At 47.1% G+C, this 21,385-nt stretch overlaps 1 protein-coding gene across 1 annotated transcript in view; it reads left to right on the forward strand.

Annotated features, from left to right (window-relative positions):
* Positions 1–21,385, forward strand: part of LOC140426948 (RUN and FYVE domain-containing protein 1-like) — a 104,206-nt gene that overhangs the window by 19,348 nt on the left and 63,473 nt on the right. The window contains exon 6 of the mRNA XM_072512253.1: positions 18,167–18,231. Within this exon, the coding sequence (XP_072368354.1) occupies positions 18,167–18,231 (65 nt within the window). The remainder of the gene's footprint in view (positions 1–18,166; positions 18,232–21,385) is intronic.

Genomic DNA, 21,385 nt, shown 5'->3' on the forward strand with positions numbered 1-21,385 from the left:
AGTTCATTGAATAAACATTGCTTTGCTTTAAAAAATACTTTTCCATTCCTGCTGTACCACAGCTGTAGAGTGGGCCGTGTGCTCCCCATACCACAAGCTATTAAAAGTTGTGAGTCAGGTGAACTCCATGATACACTTTGGGGTTCTCTAAACCCTGGCCCATAACAGGGGTCAGATCACAGGGAGGCAGTCTTTTGTGTTGGGTTTATGTGTGTTTTCTTACAGAAACAGGTAACCAGTGTGGAAACAAAGAGAACATGCTGGAAAATCTCAGCAGGTTTGGCAGCATCTGGAGGGAGAGAAAAGAGCTAACATTTCGAGTCCAGGGTGACCCTTTGTCAAAGCTTTTAGCCAGTGTGGAAGGCTGTGAGAAAGCAATTGTGTATCTGCTGGGAGGCAGAACAAGCAACATGGAGGCAATTAGTATTCATAAGACAAAACCAGCCAGCCAATTCTGATGAAAGATATTGACCTGAAGTGTTAATTGTTTCTTTTTCCACATGATGCCAGAGCTGCTAAGTATTTTCTGTATTTATTTTGGATTTTCAATATCTGCAGTATTTTGCTTTAGTGAGATGTTCTTAACTCCAGAATTAATTTGAATGTTTCAATTTGTGTGTAAAACAATTAATTTCAGATGAACGTAATGAGTTAAAGACTAACTGAAATGTGTACATTTATTTTGAGTTATCACTGAATATTCAGACGGTAGGCTTTTTTTCACCTCGCCCTCACTTGGGACACTGAACTGGGGCACCATTGTGCATGTACTGGTGACGTGATTTAAATCAACAAATTTGGTATAGGTCGCAAGATCTAAACCGTTTGCATTTGAGGTTCCAGTTCCCTGTAACCCCAAGTGGTTTGTTTGTTGTGTGAAAAAAGTTAGTCATACAATTATGAGCTTATTTTACTTGATGTGAAACTTGCGATTCTGGAGAATTCTATCAAAATATCTTTAACTATGGCATGCATGTGTGCTTGTTCAGTGTTCATCATGGCTCAGTGCTTTGTACTCATTGCCATTGCTCAGAATCCAGCTTTGGAAAGTTGCACTAAATATTAATCAGTGCTACAGAAAAAGCAATGCTGTATTCCGTTTCGTGTGATATCCACACGTGCGCTTTGTGATTTCAGTGACCTTCACTGCAATCAGCAGTGAAAATCCTGGTATCACTGTTGTTCGACTCAAGTTGGCTAATTGAGCACAGCCCAATGGTTTAACTTGAACACTCCTGTTCTAGTATCACATTGATTTAGTGTATTTATTCTGGGATTTATCTGTGGAGGCCTCGTAAGTTTTCTATATGTTTGCATGTATTACAGTAAATGCATTGTCAATATAGGCATTCCGTATAACGGATGTTACTTTGCTTAGACGATTGAGCTGAATGAAGGAGGGGAAACTGTGCGTCCCATCTGAAGAAAATGATTGATTTAAGAACAGGCACATGTTTAAAAGCAAGTTTTGCAAGGGATGCAATGAATCCAGCCGGTGGCTGTTTTTACAGGAAATAGCAACTGTAGATGGGGGAGAGGAAAGGAGGAAGAAGAGACCAGCAAAGTTTTTCACATTGAAACCATCAGCACCACTTTGTTCTTTTAAAAAATCGCTTGTCACAAGTAGGCTTAAATGAAGTTACTGTGAAAAGCCCCTAGTCGCCACATTCCGGCACCTGTTAGGGGAGGCTGATACAGGAATTGAACCGTGCTGCTGGCCTGCCTTAGTCTGCTTTAAAAGCCAGCGATTTAGCCCAGTGTGCTAAACCAGCCCCTGGTTGGAGATAATTTTTATTGTAACAAGTAGGCTTACATTAACACTGCAATGAAGTTACTGTGAAAAGCCCCTAGTCGGCATATTCCGGCGCCTGTTCGGGTACATAATGTCCAAATTACCTGACAGCACATCTTTCAGGACCTGTGGCAGGAAACCGGAGCACCAGGAGGAAACCCACGCAGACACAGGGAGAACGTGCAGACTCCGCACGTGCAGACTTTACATTTGAAAAATGAGGATCTGTATGCTGTTGATATTCCTGGTGGGGCCCATGCGGACCATAGCACCCCAGTGAGAAGTCCTGCCATAAATCAAGAATTAAACCGTAGTTCTTGCAAACTATATACCTTGAAGGCAATAATTTCCAGATTATTCCTAGTACCACACACATGGAGTGTATAGAAATAGGAGTGTAGGACAGATTCAGTGTGGCCAGAGACTTGATGCAGGAGGGAGGATTTTAGATTCCTGAAACATTGGGTGTTGTTCTTAGGGAGATGGGACCTGTAAAGGGTGGAAGGGATGCACGGAACAGAACTGGAATTAATTTCCTTGTGGGGCAATTTGCTAGTGCTATTGGGAAGAGTTTAAACTAATTTGGTAGGGATGTAAGAACCAGGAAATATTAGAGGGAAATTGAGGTGCACAGAGAATTAGAAGAGGTGTTTGGTAGGTCAGGTCAGAGCAAGAGGGAATGAAATAAGTTCCAAGTTTGCCATGCCTTTATGTGAATGTGCCGAAGGTGGTAAATGAAGTTGGTGAGCTGCAGGAGCATGTAGCCATATGGGAATATGACATTGTGGTGATAATTGAGACCTGACTCGAAGAAAAGGCAGGAATGGTTGTTAAATATTCCTGGGAAGGTGGGAAAGCAAAGAAAGGTGGTGTAGAAATACTGATGAAGGGAAACATTACAGTGCTAGAGAGAGGGGGTGTCTGAGAGGGGTCAAGGACAGAAACAATAGACATACCATTATTCTACCAGATGTTTCTATAGGTCACTCTCTCTAGCTGGGAAGATGTGTGGGATCAAATTATGAAGAAATTTAGAGGTGCAATAACGGTAGGATAGTTAATGGGGGACTATAATGACCTTGTTATAGACTGGGATAATAATGTAAATTGCAGAGAGGAAGGAGAGTTTCTAAAGTGTTCAGGAGAATTTTCTAGACCAGTGCATTTTGGCCCAACGAAGAACAAGTTAACGCTGGATCTGGTTCTGGGGGAATAAGATGAGTCAAGTGGATCACATCATCATCATTTTTAGATTAGTAAGAAGTCTTACAGCACCAGGTTAAAGTCCAACAGGTTTGTTTCAAACACTAGCTTTCAGAGCACTGCTCCTTCCTCAGGTGAACCTCTTCATTCACCTGAGGAAGGAGCAGCGCTCCGAAAGCTACTGTTTGAAACAAACCTGTTGGACTTTAACCTGGTGTTGTAAGACTTCTTACTGTGCTCACCCCAGTCCAACGCCGACATCTCCACATCATTTTTAGATTAGCTATGGAAAAGGATAAAGAGCTTTCCAAAGTAAAAATAATTAATTGTGGGCCAGGTAAATTAGAATCCAAGATTGGCTGGCAGAACTTTGGTGGAAAAGCCAGCTGGCCTCAAGGGGATAGTTCAGGTACATTCTCAAGAGGGAAGTGTCAAGACCAACAAATGTAGATGTCCAGGTAACTAATACATTTGAATTCAGGCTTAATATAGAAAGTCCAGAGGGAAAGGGGGAAAAAGAAATGAGAAGTAAAGATGGAGCATAAAGTTGCAGGAGTGTACCGGCAGGCAGGAAGGTGGTTTAAAGTGTGTCTTCTTCAATGCCAGGAGCATCTGGAATAAGGTGGGTGAACTTGCGGCATGGGTTGGTACCTGGGACTTCGATGTTGTGGCCATTTCGGAGACGTGGATAGAGCAGGGACAGGAATGGTTGTTGCAGGTGCCGGGGTTTAGATATTTCAGCAAGCTCAGGGAAGCTGGTAAAAGAGGGAGATGGGTGGCATTGTTAGTCAAGAACAGTATTACGGTGACAGAAAGGACGTTTGATGAGGACTCGTCTACTGAGGTAGTATGGGCTGAGGTTAGAAACAGGAAAGGAGTGGTCACCCTGTTAGGGGTTGTCTATAGGCCTCTGAAAAGTTCCAGAGATGTAGAGGAAGGGATTGCAAAGATGATTCTGGATAGGAGCGAAAGCAACAGGGTAGTTGTTATGGAGGATATTAACTTTCCAAATATTGACTGGAATCGCTATAGTCCGAGTACTTTAGATGGGTCCATTCTTATCCAATGTGTGCAGGAAGGTTTCCTGACAGTATGTAGATAGGCCAACGAGAGGCGAGGCTGTATTGGATTTGGTACTGAGTAATGAACCAGGACAGGTGTTCGATTTGGAGGTAGGTGAGCACTTTGGTGATAGTGACCACAATTCGATTACGTTTACTTTAGTGATGGAAAGGGATAGGTATATACCGCAGGGCAAGCGTTATATCTGGGGGAAAGGCAATTATGATGCGATGAGGCAAGAGTTAGGATGCATCGGATGGAGAGGAAAACTGCAGGGGATGGGCACAATGGAAATGTGGAGCTTGTTCAAGGAACAGCTACTGAGTGTCCTTGATAAGTATGTACCTGCCAGGCAGGGAGGAAGCGGTCGAGCAAGGGAACCATGGTTTACTAAAGCAGTCGAAACGCTTGTCCAGAGGAAGAAGGAGGCTTATGTAAAGATGAGACATGAAGGTTCAGTTAGGGCGCTCGAGAGTTACAAGTTAGCTAGGAAGGACCTAAAGAGAGAGCTAAGAAGAGCCAGGAGGGGACATGAGACGTCTTTGGCAGGTAGGATCAAGGATAACCCTAAAGCTTTCTATCGATATGTCAGGAATAAAAGAATGACTAGGGTAAGAGTAGGGCCAGTCAAGGACAGTAGTGGGAAGTTGTGCTTGGAGTCCGAGGAGATAGGAGCGGTGCTAAATGAATATTTTTCATCAGTATTCACACAGGAAAAAGACAAATGTTGTCGAGGAGAATACTGAGATTCAGGCTAGTAGACGAGAAGGGCTTGAGGTTCATAAGGAGGAGGTGTTAATAATTCTGGAAAGTGTGAAAATAGATAAGTCCCCTGGGCCGGGTGGGATTTATCCTAGGATTCTTTGGGAAGCTAGGGAGGAGATTGCTGAGCCTTTGGCTTTGATCTTTAAGTCATCTTTGTCTACAGGAATAGTGCCACAAGACTGGAGGATAGCAAATGTTGTCCCCTTGTTCAAGAAGGGGAGTAGAGACAACCCCGGTAACTATAGATCAGTGAGCCTTACTTCTGTTGTGGGCAAAATCTTGGAAAGGTTTATAAGAGATAGGGTGTATAATCATCTGGAAAGGAACAATTTGATTAGAGATAGTCAACACGGTTTTGTGAAGGGTAGGTCGCGCCTCACAAACCTCATTGAGTTCTTTGAGAAGATGACCAAACAGGTGGATGAGGGTAAAGCAGTTGATGTGGTGTATATGGATTTCAGTAAACCGTTTGATAAGGTTCCCACGGTAGGCTACTGCAGAAAATACGGAAGCATGGGATTCAGGGAGATTTAGCAGTTTGGATCAGAAATTGGCTAGCTGGAAGAAGACAAAGGACGGTGGTTGATGGGAAGTATTCAGACTGGAGTCCAGTTACGAGTGGTGTACCACAAGGATCTGTTTTGGGGCCACTGCTGTTTGTCATTTTTATAAATGACCTGGAGGAGGGCGTAGAAGGATGGGTGAGTAAATTTGCAGATGACACTAAAGTCGGTGGAGTTGTGGACAGTGCGGAAGGATGTTACAAGTTTCAGAGGGACATAGATAAGCTGCAGCGCTGGGCTGAGAGGTGGCAAATGGAGTTTAATGCAGAAAAGTGTGAGGCGATTCATTTTGGAAGGAATAACAGGAAGACAGAGTACTGGGCTAATGGTAAGATTCTTGGCAGTGTAGATGAGCAGAGAGATCTTGGTGTCCATGTACAAAAATCACTGAAAGTTGCCACTCCGGTTGAGAGGGTTGTTCAGAAGGCGTACAGTGTGTTAGCTTTTATTGGTTGAGGGATTGAGTTTCGGAGCCATGAGGTCATGTTGCAGCTGAACTAAACTCTGGTGCGGCCGCATTTGGAGTATTGCGTGTAATTCTGGTCGCCGCATTATAGGAAGGATGTGGAAGCATTGGAAAGGGTGCAGAGGAGATTTACCAGAATGTTGCCTGGTATGGAGGGACGATCTTCTGAGGAAAGGCTGAGGGACTTGAGGCTGTTTTCGTTAGAGAGAAGAAGGTTAAGAGGTGACTTAATTGAGGGATACCAGATGATCAGAGGATTGGATAGGGTGGACAGTGAGAGCCTTTTTCCTCGGATGGTGATGTCTAGCACAAGGGGACATAGCTTTAAATTGAGGGGAGATAGATATAAGACAGATGTCAGAGGTAGGTTCTTTACTCGGAGAGTAGTAAGGGCGTGGAATGCCCTGCCTGCAACAGTAGTGGACTCGCCAACACTAAGGGCATTCAAATGGTCATTGGATAGACATATGGACGATAAGGAAATAGTGTAGATGGGCTTTAGAGTGGTTTCACAGGTCGGCTCAACATCGAGGGCCGAAGGGCCTGTACTGCGCTGTTATGTTCTATGTTCTATAAGAAGAGACAGGCAGCTAACATAAAAGCGAATCCCCAAATCCTGGGCATATAAATAGTAAAATGAGGAGTGGGCCCAATTAGGGATCGAAAAGGGCTTTTATGCAGGGAGGCGAGAGGCATGACTGAGATACTAAATGGGTGCTTTACATCTGTCTTCATCAAAGAAGATGATGCTGCTCAATTCATAGTAAAAGAGGAGGTAGTTGCGATACTGAATGGTTAAAAATTTAGAAGAGATATTGCATTGGCTGAATGTTTTTCAAAGTTGATAAGTTACCAGGACCAGATGAGATGCATCCAAGTATACCAAGGGGGGGTAAGGCTGGAAACTGCAGAGGCTATGGCCATAATCTTTCAATCCTCGATGCAGGCTGGAGCGATTGGGTAGGTTAGGCCTGGATTCACTGGAGTCCAGAAGAATGAGAAGGGATCTTATTAACACAAAATTCTTTTTTTTTTTTTAAATTTAGTGTACCCAATTCAATTTATCCAATTAAGGGCAATTTAGCATTGCCAATCCACCTAGCCTGCACATCTTTGGGTTGTGGGGGCGAAACCCACGCAAACACGGGGAGAATGTGCAAAGTCCACACGGACAGTGAACCCACACATGTAAAATTCTGACGGGGCTGGACAGACTAGATGCAGGGATGATGGTTGAGGGGTATCTAGAACAACAGGTCATGGTCTCAGGATACAGGGTTGGACTGAGATGATGAGAAATTCCTTCACTCAGAAGGTGGTGAACCTGTGGCATTCTGTACCATACAAGGCTGTGGAGGCAAAGTGACAATGTGTTTGGGAAAGAAATAGATTTATGGACACTAAAGGTGTGACAGAGGATCAGCCATGATCATATTGAATGGCAGAGTTGGCTCGATGAACTGAATGGCCTACTCCTAGAGGACTGGAGAGTTGCAAATGTTACATCATTGTTCAAAAAGGTGGTAAAGAAAAGCCCAGAAACTCTCGGCCAGTCAGTTTAACCTTCGTGGTGAGAAAGCTTTTAGAATCAATAATTCTGGTCAAAATTAACAATCACTTGGACAAATGTGGATTAATTGAGGAAAGTCAGCATGGATTTATTTCTTTTTTTTTAAAAATAATTTTTATTAAGGTTTTCATAAAACATCAATAACAAAATGAAAAAGGAACCCAACAGGGTTAAGTACAAAACATAGTCCAAAAAAGCAACCCTCCATACCCCCCTCCCCCTGTACATAAATAATAAATTAATATTAACACCCCGACTTAGCACAACAAATATATACACCCCTTCAGACCCCCCAGTGTAAATAACAGAAACAAAATAAAGTAAACCCCCCCCCGAGTTGTTGCTGCCATTGACCAATGTCTACCGTTCTGCCAGGAAGTCTAGGAACGGTTGCCACCGCCTAAAGAACCCTTGTACCGACCCTCAAGGCGAATTTCACCCTCTCAAACTTAATAAACCCCGCCACATCGTTGATCCAGGATTCCACACTTGGGGGCCTCGCATCCTTCCACTGAAGAAGAATCCTTCGCTGGGCTACCAGGGACGCAAAGGCCAGAATACCGGCCTCTTTCGCCTCCTGCACGCCCGACTCCCCTGCAACCCCAAATATTGCGAGTCCCCGGCTTGACTGGATCCTACCACCTTCAACACCGTCCTTGCTACGCCCTTCCAAAACTCCTCCAGCGCTGGGCATGCCCAGAACATATGGGTGTGGTTTGCTGCGCTCCCTGAGCACCTAAGACACCTGTCCTCACCCCCAAAGAACCGGCTCATCCTTGTCCCGGTCATGTGTGCCCTGTGCAGCACCTTAAACTGTATGAGGCTGAGCCTCGCGCACGATGAAGAAGAGTTCACCTCCCTAGGGCATCTGCCCACGTCCCTTCCTCGATCTCCTCTCCCAACTCCTCCTCCCACTTACCTTTCACCTCCACCACCGAGGCCTCCTCCTCCTGCATCACCTGCTAAGTTTCCGAGATCTTCCCCACTCTCTTCTCCCCTCCTCTCCCCCCCCCCCCCCCCCCCCCCCCCCCCCCCCCCCCCGAGAGCACCCTATCCTGTACTGTACGTGGCAGCAGCCGCGGGAATTCCACCACCTGCCGCCTGGCAAACGCCCTTACCTGCAAGTACCTGAAGGTGTTCCCCGGGGGGGGAGCCCATACATCTCCTCCAGCTCACTCGGGCTCACGAACTTCCCGCCCACAAACGGATCCCCCAACCTTCGTATCCCTGCCCTGTGCCACCCCAAAAACCCTCCATCTGTTCTCCCTGGGACGAACCGGTGGTTCCCCCATATTGGGGTCCACACCGAGGCCCCAACTTTCTCCTCCTCCCCCCCCCCCATGCCACCTCCACTGCCCCAGATTTTGAGGGTAGCTGCCACCACCGGGCTTCTGGTATACCTCTTGGAGGGAACGGCAGCGGCGCCAGCGCCCCCAGACTCGTACCCACACAAGACACCGTCTCCAGCCTCTTCCATGCAGCCCCCTCCATCACCCACTTGCGCACCATCGTCGCATTGGCGGCCCAGTAGTACCCACAGAGGTTGGGCAGGGCCAGCCCCCCCTATCTCTACTCCGCTCCAGGAACACCCTTCTCACCATCGGAGTCCCTCGCGCCCACACAAACCCCGTTATGCTCCTGTTGACCCACCTAAAGAAGGCCTTCGGGATAAACACGGGGAGGCGCTGGAACAGGAACAAAAACCTTGGGAGCACCGTAATTTTGACTGACTGCACCCTACCCGCCAAAGACAGCGGCAACGCGTCCCATCTCTTGAACTCCTCCTCCATTTGCTCCACCAGCCTCGTGAAATTAAGCCTATGCAGGGCCCCCCAGCTCCTGGCCACCTGGACCCCCAAATACCTGAAGCTCCTCTCCACCCTTTTTAGTGGGAGCTCGCCAATCCCCCTCTCCTGGTCCCCTGGGTGAACCACTAAAAACTCGCTCTTCCCCATGTTGAGCTTGTACCCCGTGAAATCCCCGAATTCCCTGAGGATCCTCATTACCTCCGGCATTCCCCCCACCGGGTCCGACACATATATAGCAGCAAGTCGTCCGCATAGAGCTCCTCCCCACCCCTATGCTCCTCCCCACCCCGCACCAACCCCCTCCAGTTCCTCGACTCCCTCAGTGCCATAGCCAGGGGTTCAATCGCCAGTGCGAAGAGCAGGGGGTACAGGGGACACCCCTGCCTCACCCCTCGGTGCAACCAAAAGTACTCAGACCTCCTCCTGTTCATGGCCACACTTGTCATCGGGACCTTATACAACAGCCTAACCCACCTGACAAACCCCTCCCCAAACCCAAACCTCTTCAGCACCTCCCACATGTACCCCCACTCTACCAGATCGAAGCCTTTCTCAGCGTCCATCGCCACCACTATCTCCACCTCCCCCTCCCTCGCCGGCATCATGATAACGTTCAGAAGCCGCCGCACATTTGCGTTCAACTGCCTCCCCTTCATGAACCCCGTCTGGTCTTTGTGGATGTCCTGCGACACACAATCCTCAATCCTCGTGGCTAAGACCTTCGCCAGTACCTTGGCATCTACGTTTAGAAACAAAATCTGCATGTAAGACCCACACTGCAGGGGATCCTTGTCCCGCTTCCGGATCAAGGAGATCAGTGCCTGGGACATCGTCGGGGGCAAAGCCCCCCCCCCCCCTTGCCTCATTGAAGGTCCTAACTTGCAACCGGCCCAACAGGTCCATATATTTTTTCTAGAATTCGACCGGGAAACCGTCCGGCCCCGGTGCCTTCCCCGCCTGCATGCTCCCTATCCCTTTGGTCAGCTCCTCCAGCTCAATCGGGGCCCCCAATCCCGCCACCAGACCCTCCTCCACCTTCGGAAACCTCAATTGGTCCAGAAAGCGGCCCATCCCTCCCTCCCTCCAGTGGGGGCTCGGATTGATACAATTCCTCAAAAGTCCCTGAAGACCCCATTGATGCTAACCCCACTCTGCACCACACTCCTTGCCCTGTTCTTAACTCCCCCGATCTCCCTAGCTGCGTCCCACTTCCGAAGCTGATGCGCCAGCATCCGGCTTGCCTTTTTCCCCATATTTGTATATCGCCCCCTGGGCCTTTCTCCACTGCACCTCCGCCTTCCTGGTGGTCACCAGGTCGAATTTGGCCTGAAGGCTGCGCCTCTTCCTCAACAGCCCTTCCTCGGGCACCTCCGCATACCTCCTGTCTACCCTCACCATCTCCCCACCAGCCTCTCCCTCTCCCTCTGCTCCCTCCTCTCCTTCTGCTCTCTCCTCTCCTTGTGGGCCCTAATGGAGATCAGCTCTCCCCTAACCACCGCCTTCAGCGCCTCCCATACCATCCCCACTCGGACCTCCTCGTTATCATTGGCCTCCAGGTACCTCTCTATGCTTCCTCGGACCCGCTCACTCACCTCCTCGTCCCCCAACAGCCCCACCTCCAAGCGCCACAACGGGCGCTGGTCCCTCTCCTCCCCCAGCTCTAAGTCTACTCAGTGCCGGGCGTGATCCGAACTGGCTATCGCCGAGTGCTCTGTATCCTCTACTCTCGCTATCAGCGCCCTACTCATATAATAAAGAAGTCAATCCGGGAATGAGCCTTATGAACATGCGAGGAGAATGAAAATTCCCTCGCCCCCGGTCTTGCAAATCTCCAAGGGTCCACCCCTCCCATCTGGTCCATAAACCCCCTCAGCACTTTAGCCGCCGCTGGCTTCCTACCCGTCCTAGACCTGGAGCGACCCAGTGCCGGATCCAACACCGTGTTAAAGTCTCCCCCCATTATCAGGCCCCCCACTTCCAAGTCTGGGATCCGATCCAACATGCGCCGCATAAAACCCGCATCGTCCCAGTTCGGGGCATACACATTGACCAGTACCACCCTCTCTCCCTGCAGCTTACCACTTACCATTACGTACCTACCACCATTGTCTGCCACAATGCTCGACGCCTCGAATGACACCTTCTTTCCCACCAAGATCGCCACCCCTCGATTTTGGCATCCAGCCCCAAATGAAACACCTGACCTACCCACCCTTTCCTCCGTCTGCCACCTTCAGGTGTGTCTCCTGGAGCATAACCACATCTGCCTTCAGACCCTTCAGGTGTGAGAACACGCGTGCCCGCTTGACAGACCCGTTCAGTCCCCTTACATTCCAGGTTATCAGCCGGATCAGGGGGCTACCTGCCCCCTCCCCTGCCGACTACCCATAACCCTTCCTTGGCCAGCCATGCGCCCGCACCCCACGTCCGGCCCGTTCCTCATGGTGGCAGACCCCCGTCTCTACTCCCCCCACTCGCTCCAGCTCCCTCTTGACCATAGCAGCAGCAACCCCCCCCCCGGGCTAGGACCCATCCTATCTGCTTTACCCCCCCCCCCCCATTGTACTTCCGCAAGTCAGCTCACCCCGGCCACTCCCGCCTCTCCTTCGACGACTCCCATTGTGTGACACACTCTCCTCTTCCATTCCCCATCCGCAGGCTCTTCCCCCTCCCCTTCCATCCCAAGCGTGGGAAACAATCCTCTCTGCCCCACCTCCTCCAGTCTTCAGCACGGGAAAAGGCCCGCGCTTTCCACCTACCCGGCCCCACCACCTCTGACGCAGCTCCTTTTACAGGCCCAGTCCCCTCACCCCTGACTCGGGCCTCCCCCTCCCCTGCGGGGCCCATCTCACTGCCGGCTATCCACCCCTGTTCCATTTGCTTACCCCCCTCCAAGAGCCCCCCCCCCCCCCCCCCGACCAACCCAATCAAAACAGTCCCCAACCCACCCTAACCCCGCTCACCGGACCAGAAAGAGAAAAGAAAAAACAAGAGCAAAGGACCCCCCCCCCCCCCCCTCAAAAAGTAACATATCAACCGCAATCCCCAAACGCCCATCCCGACCCTCAATCTGTCTCCAACTTCTCGGCCTGAACAAAGGCCCACGCCTCCTCCGGAGACTCAAAATAATGTGCCGGTCATTGTAGGTGACCCACAGTCACGCCGGCTGCAACATGCCAAACTTCACCCCCTTCCTGTGCAGCAGCACCTTCACTCGATTGTACCCGGCCCCCCTCTTCGCCACCTCCGCACTCCAGTCCTGGTATATTCGAACCACCGCGTTCTCCCACCTGCTGCTCCTCCCATTCTTGGCCTACCTGAGCGCACACTCTCGATCAGCGAACCGATGAAACCGCACCAGCACCGCCCGCAGAGGCTTGTTAGCCTTGGGGGCTCAGCACTCTATGGGCCCTTTCCAGCTCCAGGGGCCCCTGGAAGGACCCCGCCCCCATCAGCGAGTTCAACATGGTGACTACATAGGCGCCCACGTCCAGCCCCTCTGGGAGGCCCAGAATCCGCAAATTCTTCCGCCTCGACCGATTCTCCATCTCCTCGAACCATTCCTGCCATTTCTTGTGGAACACCTCACGGATTGCCACCCCCTGGGCCGTCTGTGTCTCCAGCAGCTTATCGATAGAAGCCTTCATTGGCTCAAGCAGGTCCGCTTTAATCTCCCTGAAGCAGCACTGGATACCCTCCTGTTGCTGCTGCGCCCACTGCATCCACGCTGCCTGGTCCCCGCCCGCCGCCATTTTGTTCTTCTTCCCTCACACCTTCTTCGGGTCCACCACCACATTTCTAGTCGCCCTGCTCCTGGTAAAAGCCATATACTGTTGGGGAACTATTGTACTCTCCTTCCCACTGCGGGAAACGTCGAGAAAATGCCGTTGGAGGCCCTGAAAAGAGCCCAAAGGTCAGTTTTTTGCGGGAGCTGCCGAATGTGCGACCTAGCTCCGCATAGCCGCAACCGGAAGTCGTCAGCATGGATTTATTAAAGACTAATCACGTTTAACTTGCTTGAATTTTTTAATGAGGCAACACTGGAAGTTGATATGATGTACATGGACTTCCAAAAGGCGGTCTGCAAAAGTGTCCGCAAAGTTAGAGCTCAAGGAATGAAACAAAGTTGAATGAGTGACGGGACCAATAATGTAGCATAGTGATTAGCACTGTTGCTTTATAGCGCCAGGGACCTGGGTTCGATTCCCGGCTTGGGTCATTGTCTGAGTGGAGCCTGCCTGTTCTCCCCGTGTCTGTGTGGGTTTCCTCTGGGTGCTCCCGTTTCCTCCCACAAGTCCTGAAAGATGTGCTTGTTCGGCGAATTGGGCATTCTGAATTCTCCCTCTGTGTACCCGAACAGGCGCCAGAATATGGCGACGAGGGGATTTTCATAGTAACTTCTTTGCAGTGTTAATGTAAGCCTACTTGTAACACTAATGAAGATTATTATTAATATTATTATTAATGATGGATGGTTGTTTTTCATATATGAGGAAGGTATATTAGTTCCACAGTGCTCAATGTTAGGACCGCTGCTTTGCTTGATGTATATTAGTAACCTAGACTTTGGTGTACAGGCACAATTTCAAAATTTATGCATTACACTAGACTTTGAAGTCTTGTGAACTATGAGTAGGACAAATATAGACTTCAAGAGGAATGGGTGGACAGATGGCAGATTAAATTTAATAGAGAAATGTGAAGTGGTACATTTTGGAATGAAGAACGAGAGGCAATATGAAATGAAGGATAGAATTCTAATGGGGATGCTAGAACAGAGAACTGGAAGTGCATGTACACAAATCAATGAAGGTGGCAAGGCCGAGCAAGTGGTTAATAAGGCAGACAGGATTCTGGACTATAGGGGAGTGGAGTACAAAAGTAAGGAAGTTATGGTAAGCTTGCATAAAAGTTCTTGTTCGCTCTCAGCTGGAGTATTGTGTCCAATTCTGGGCACCACCCGTTTGGAAAAATGTGAAGCTGTTGGAGAGGGTGCCGGAAAAATGAGAAACTTCAGCTATGTGGAAAGATGGAGACATTAGCCTGTTCTCCTTGGAAAAGAGACCATTGAGATAGAGATTTTCAAAATTGAGGCATCTGGAGTAGAAAGGGAGAAACTGCCATTGGCAGAAAGATCAAGAGCCAGAGAACATATTTGCAAGAGAAGCAATGGTGACACAACTGCCTTATGTAGCAAGTGGCTAGAATCTGGAATGTACTGCTCCAGTGTGTGTGGCAGATGTAGTTCATTGGAGGCTTTCAAAAGAGAATTCTAATTATTTTGAAGTGCTACTGGGAAAAGACGAGCGAGTGGGATTAGGTGAGATATTGTTCGAGAAACCTGGCACCAACACAAAGGGCCAAATCGCCTCCATATATGCTGTAGCTATTCTATGAATTTATACCTCTGCTGCAGCATGTGGTTTTACCAAATAAATCACTGGGAAAACCAATGTCTGCAATATTTGATAAATACTAATAGGGAGTCAGAATTATTTCCCTCAAAGGTTTAAAAACCCTCTGTTTTTGCAAAAGGTTAAAAGAGTGCAGCTGACAAATCCCAAATTTCTTTACCCGTCAGTCTGGCCTCAATAAAAGTCGAGATGGATTTGCAGATACAGCATTAGTTATTTTATTTGGCTTGCAAGCCTGATTCATCTCCGAGGCATAAGACACATTCAGTCTCCTACACCCCGGAAAGCGAATGAACAAAGGGATCTCTGCAAATCAATTCAAATGGTATCAAGTTTCACATACACGATTCACATAGGTCATCCTATACCCCTCCTGACCTGGTCAGACATTCTGATTGGCTCACTTCCAATCCCTTCCTCTGGCCCCTATTACCCAGCATCCTTTTCTCCTCCTTTGGTGGACACACCACCTCTTGCCATGCAGTCTGAAATCCTTTGTCTGTGAACTCACCAGAATGAGACTGGCCTATCTCTACATTACAGTAACTAATATCTCTAAAGTAACTATTTTATATCACATTCGTCACAGCTTAAATTAAAGCTTCTCTTAAACTACTCTTGCAGTTAATAGTTCTGCAGAGAAAATCTTCTAAAAAATAAATAAATAAACCTTGGCCATGTTTTCCCTGTTAGTATAAAATAATCCTGAATGTGGCTGGCAGGTCATTATGATTTACTTCCTGAGGAGCTGTATTAACAGTTGTGTTGTAGTTTCAACTTTGCCACTTTTGATTTTGCACCTGGATAGAATTTGATTCCACTAATATTCTAGTGCATGCCAATTGAAGTGCTTTTAATGTGAGTATGTATGCTATTAACAGGCAATCAGTCCATAGATCACATTGAATTAAAACAACTATTGGTCAGATCTGCATTAACCATAATCTCGCCTTTTTTCAGATTTTTAACCAGTTCAAAGCAGGTTACGGTTTTAGATTTTTCAAAAACTTCCCATAAACATATGAGTTTCTTTCCCACTAATTCTATTACAGAATACTCAATATTCCAGAGAATGTTATGTTCACAGACCTTTGCAAAGCCAGCCCAGTTTCTGCTGTTATTTACAGTATTGCATCATGTTGGAGGCTTTAAGTAAATCAAACAACCGCTTTTCCGTGATTATAAGAAACAAACCAACTTGATGTTGTTATGGGCCAGGATTTAGAGAACTCCAAAGTATATCATGGAGTTCACCTGACCCACTAGATTGTGGTTGGGGAGCACACGGCCCACTCTACAGGTGTGGTACAGCAGAAATGGAGAAGTATTTTTTAAAGCAAAAGAATGTTTATTCTATGAACTCAAGTTAACCTTTTTAAAACATAGTGAGCATCTTAGCAACCATCAATTCAAATACAACCCCCAAAGAATACTACACTAAGTAATGCTTACGCTGTCCTTTTAACATCCAGAAGACTTACATAACCTTTAACAGAAGCCCATCAGGTTAAAGTCACTACTCCGAACGTTTATAATTCTGAATTCACCAAATGATCAAGAGATAGTATTTTCATGGCAGAGTGAACAGCAGTACAGCTGCTTTGTCTGGCTTCAGCTCCAACACTGCAAATGAAACCAAAAAAACACAGACACACCCAAGCTTTTCTCAAAGTGAAACTTAAAAAGCAGAGTCAGCTCCACCCACACTCTGACATCACTGCAGTAACATGAGCATTCAAACATTTCTTAAAGTGACATTCTCATGACAATGTACTGTTATGATCCTAGGCCAGCATCCCAAAGATGTTGGCAAGATCTGGTTCGGGTCAAGTGGACAAAGTTTGAGGTTTTAGACACTTTCTCGGTGAACAAAGCTACACTTTCTCGGTGAACAAAGCTACAAGATTCCATGAGTTTTGAACAAACTATACATTTTCCTGTACAGGGTCAGAAAGATGAAGCAACTTACATCTTGTACTCTTAATATTCAGGGTAAATATCTATCTTCTATTCTAACATTTCAGGGTAAGTATGAGATGCATGTGAATTAACAAGCCAACTGTAGTTGAATACACTACGTGAAATAATGAATGGCAGATATGGCCAAAACCGATCCCATGAGTTTTAACAAACAAAAATACGTTTTTCTGTACAAGGTCAAAAAGATGATGCAACTTACAATATCTATCTTGTACTCTTAACATTCAGGGTAAATATTTATCTTCTATTCTAATATTCAAGGTAAGTATGAGATGCATGTAAATTAACAACTATGGTTGAATACACCACGTGAAATAATGAATGGCAGATATGACCAAAACAGATTACATGTATTTCTCAACAACCCACCCCAGATTTCTCAACAACCCACCCACATGTCAGTAACATTTGAGTCAACCAATCTGACTGAACTCTGTCTCTCTTACAAAGATTTCCCATCTTCACCTTCCAAGATTTTGCCTTGAAAGTCACACAACTTGGACAGCATCAGCAATGGCCCACCTCGCAAAGTTTCAATTTCATCTTCTGAGATTCTGCTCCCCTGGACTCCCAAGTGTGCACTAAACACCAAATTACAGGCACCCCTTCAGATCTTGGGACTGTGCCGAACAGAATACTACTGCTCCAAAAGCATATCTTTGCTCCAACAACCCATAACACAAGAGTTGTCCACTTTTGGTTGCCTTTTTCATGTTTCAGAGTTCCCCTGAGCCCCCTCTGCCATTACTAGGGCTTCCCCTGAGCCCTTTTTTATTTAAAGTCTGCTCCCTGCAGCCCTTTGGCTAACTTGGAGCCTGTTTTTGTCCCTTACCTGGGACTTCCTTTTGGGACCTCTCCAGTTTTTGGGACCTCACCCTCTTCCCTGCTTGGGACATTTGCCAGCTATGGTGTTCAGTTCCCTGTCACCTGACCTGAGATTTCATGCCTTTTTTCCTCGTTATGTGCAGGCGTGCTAGCCCAAAGTACTTATCAATTGCAGAATACGAATGTGCAGCCTGCTTCCTGGCTTGCAAATGCGCATAAAGTCCGAGGTCCATCAGGAGTTTAATCTCTTGTCCTCAAAAAGTTCAAAACGGTAAATATAGTTTTCATAGCAATATGTAAAATGCTCAGCAGATCGGGGAGCAATTTAATGTTATTTGTGGAATGCACCCTAATATCACGAGCAGCTAGCTTCTCAGCTCCCCATTGTGACCACCAAGTGCTAGATTCACTGCTAAAAAACGTGGAAGCTAATGTACTCATCACTGCAAAGAAAGCAGCGTATTCTGGAGCTTTGTGGGTAGGCACCTTGTCAGCTACTTGTGCAAGACAAACATTAACTGTCATTAATTTATCCCAAGTGGGCAGTTCTCTCTTGCTGACTAGAGTATCTTACAGATCACAAGGGCTTCAGTTTTAGAACTACTAGTCTAAATGTTCTGATTAATTGAAAATGTTTTGGTTGCCACAAAGCCCAAATCGATTGTATTGTTGCCACCGATGAAATTTGTTTTAATAAATTTCCTGGCTTGAATTTCAGGTTGGGGTGATTGACTTCTCGTTGTATCTTAAAGATGGAGTTCAGGATAGTTCTGACAGAAAAGAGTGAGTAGTCAAAACCACTTGTATGTAAACATTTAACATTGGTGTTTTTGTTATACTTTTGGCAGCTTAATGGTGATAAAATTGCTGCCCTTTGCAGTTTTGCAGATTAACCATTAAATATAAGTAGGAACTAGTTTACTTTATATTACAATTTAAATGATGCTCTGCCAAACTGTATTGATCATTACTACGTTTGTTTGGTGCTAATCCAAAATCAATTTTTCCATTGTGCCTACGGCATTTAGCATTTAGCAATGTAGAATGAACTAGCTAATTTTTGTTTTTTTCCCTATTGTTTTACTTTCTAAAGTTGGTATGCTTCATCTAGTGCAAGTCCATTCTAGTGTGGCAGTGCTGTGTGACGAAAACCATTTGCTTCTATTTTTCTCCACTTCTCTTATCTCCTCCTGAAGGTTATTGACAGCCTTTACTAGGGTAGGATTCCACAGAAGATTGTGCCAGTATGTTTGGAGAATCACCTGGTTTGATTGGTGGAGGGCATAGTTATGTTTTCTTTTCTCTTCCCCCAACAACAGAAAATCTGAGAATTAATGAGTGGTGTTCCAAATGTCTTTGAGCATCATTCTAAAACTTGGTTTCTTACCCATTTTCTTCTGAGGAAGAAATACTTGCAAATCTTTTTTCTTTAAAGAAAACAACACCGCAGCACGAGGATCTGGAGGAAAGGTGACCAGCGGGCAGTCCAAGAGGCAGGTAGTGCAGGGGTTCCCTGAGGTCCTGCTCCCAAATCGGTTTTCCATTTTGGAAACTGATGAGGGTGCAGGTTCCTCAAGGGAGTGCAGTCAGAGCCAAGCTTCTGGCACCACAAGTGGCCTGACTGTACAAATGGCATGGTTGTGCAGGAGGGGAGGAAGGAGGAGCATTAGGGAATTAATTAGTTGGGGAGCAGACAGCATTTCTGTGGCCGCGATGTGACTCCAGAATGGTGTTGCCTCCCTGCGACCGGGATCAGGGGTTTCACCAAACGGTTGCAGGGCAAGAATGATAAGTCCGAGGTTGTGGAACACTTTGGTATCGAAGGTGCAGAGGCCTTCATTTTGTGTGAGTGGTTGTTTGTTTGTTCTCTGAAACTGTTTTCCCTTTGAAGTGTTTCTTTTGTTTTAATGGCGGGATTTTCAGGGCAGGCCTTTCCTGGGGGAACAGAAAAATTGATGGTGCTGCCAAGGTTTCTGTTTGTGTTTCAGAACCTCTCAATCTTTGTCCCGAAGGCGTTCTTTAAAAGGCCAATATGCGATTTTGGGGTTTGAGTGGGCGGCGAAGACCCCGTGGGTCAGGAGGGCTTTTTTGGAGGGGGGTGCTGACATTGCCGAATATAATGAACTACTACTGGGTGGTGAACATCCCCATGGTTAGGAAAAGGGTGAATTTGTGGGGGGGGGGGGGGGAGAGGCCATGAGGATGTGGCAGCAGTAGAGGCAGCATTTCGGACTGGAGGGTGCCTCCGGTGTGGGCACCGATTTGTGACAACCATAGGTTGCACTGGGGGAGGCTGGATGCGAGGTTCTGGGGGTGGTGGCAGACAAGGATTGAGTGATTTGGCAATCTGTTTATAGGGGGCAGATTTGCAAAGTTGGAGGACATGCTTAGTCCTATACTCGTCATGTAAGTCGACTCCTATTTTCTAGCGAATGATAAATGCATGTTTAGGTCTATACACACATTAGAGAGTGGTCTGAAAATTCTTCAACTCAAAAATGCATGTTTGGAGTTATACCTGCCTTTAAAAGTCAGCGCATGGGATCATTCGGGCAATATGGGTCACCTTGCCAAGTAGATGTGCAGGTAATCATGCTGCACCCATACACTGAGCAGAGTACGCTTGACGACCAACAAACAGAAATGTGTCCTGCTTCAAAAATAAAACAGCGCAAAGCTGGTTTTGAACCGCAAGTTGAAATATTTGCTAATTATTTTTTTTTAATAAACATTTTATTGAGGTATTTATGGTTTTACAACAACAACAAAATAAACAATGTACATGAATTTATAAACTTAGTGCAAAAGCCGTCTTCCTCCCTTACAGGCCCCACCTTTACTAACCCCCTACTCTAAACTAAGCTAACCCCCCCCCCCCCCTTCTGCTAATGGTTAATTTTCCGCAAAGAAGTCTGCGAACAGCTGCCACCTCTGGGTGAACCCTAACGTGACCCTCTCAAGGCGAACTTAATTTTCTCCAGACAGGGAAAGCTAGCCATGCCAGTTAGCCAGGTCACCATCGTCGGGGGCTTTGGGTCCCTCCAAGCTAATAGAATCCGCCCCCAGGCTACCAGGGAAGCAAAGCCAAGAACACCTGCCTCTTTCTCCTCCTGGATTTCCGGGTCTTCCGACACTCCGAAAATCGCCACCTCTGGATTTGGTGCCACCCTTGTTTTTAACACCTTGGACATGACCTCCGCAAACCCTTGCCAGAATCCCCTCAGCTTCGGGCATGCCCAGAACATATGGACAATATTTTCTACCCCAAAGAACCTGCTCATCCGGGCTGCTGTCATGTGGGCCGGTGAACGACCTAAAATTGTATCAGGCTGAGCCTGGCACATGTTGTGGACGCGTTGACTCTACTTAACGCGTCCGCCCAGCGACCATCCTCTATCTCTCCTCCTATCTCCTCTTCCCACTTGCGTTTCAACTCCTCGGTCTCCGTTTCCTCTGACCCCATGAGTTCTTTGTAAATGTCCGAAACCCTCCCTTCTCCCACCCACACTCTAGAAACTACCCTGTCCTGTATCCCCCTTGGTGGTAGGAGCGGGAAGGTTGTGACCTGCCTGTGTAGGAAGTCCCACACCTGCAGGTACCTAAATTATTTTCCCCATGCCAATCCAAATTCCTCCTCCAGCTCCCTCAGGCTAGAAAAGCTCCCCTCTATAAACATATCCCCATCCTCTCAATTCCTGCTCTCTGCCATCTCTGGAACCCTCTATCCATCCTTCCTGGGGCGAACCGGTGATTATTACAGATTGGAGACCACACCAATGCTCCCCCCCGCCCCCACGTAATATTTGCTAATTCATCATATAACTGTGCTGCAATGACCGAATTGGGTATTCGTGAAAAACGGGTGTTTGCCCAACGCTATGTTGTCTGCTTTGTTCATATTTAAGGCCATAGTTTTAGACTTAATTGAATCACTCGA

This window comes from Scyliorhinus torazame, chromosome 7 (assembly GCF_047496885.1).
Source record: "Scyliorhinus torazame isolate Kashiwa2021f chromosome 7, sScyTor2.1, whole genome shotgun sequence".
NCBI classification, from domain to species: Eukaryota; Metazoa; Chordata; class Chondrichthyes; order Carcharhiniformes; family Scyliorhinidae; genus Scyliorhinus; species Scyliorhinus torazame.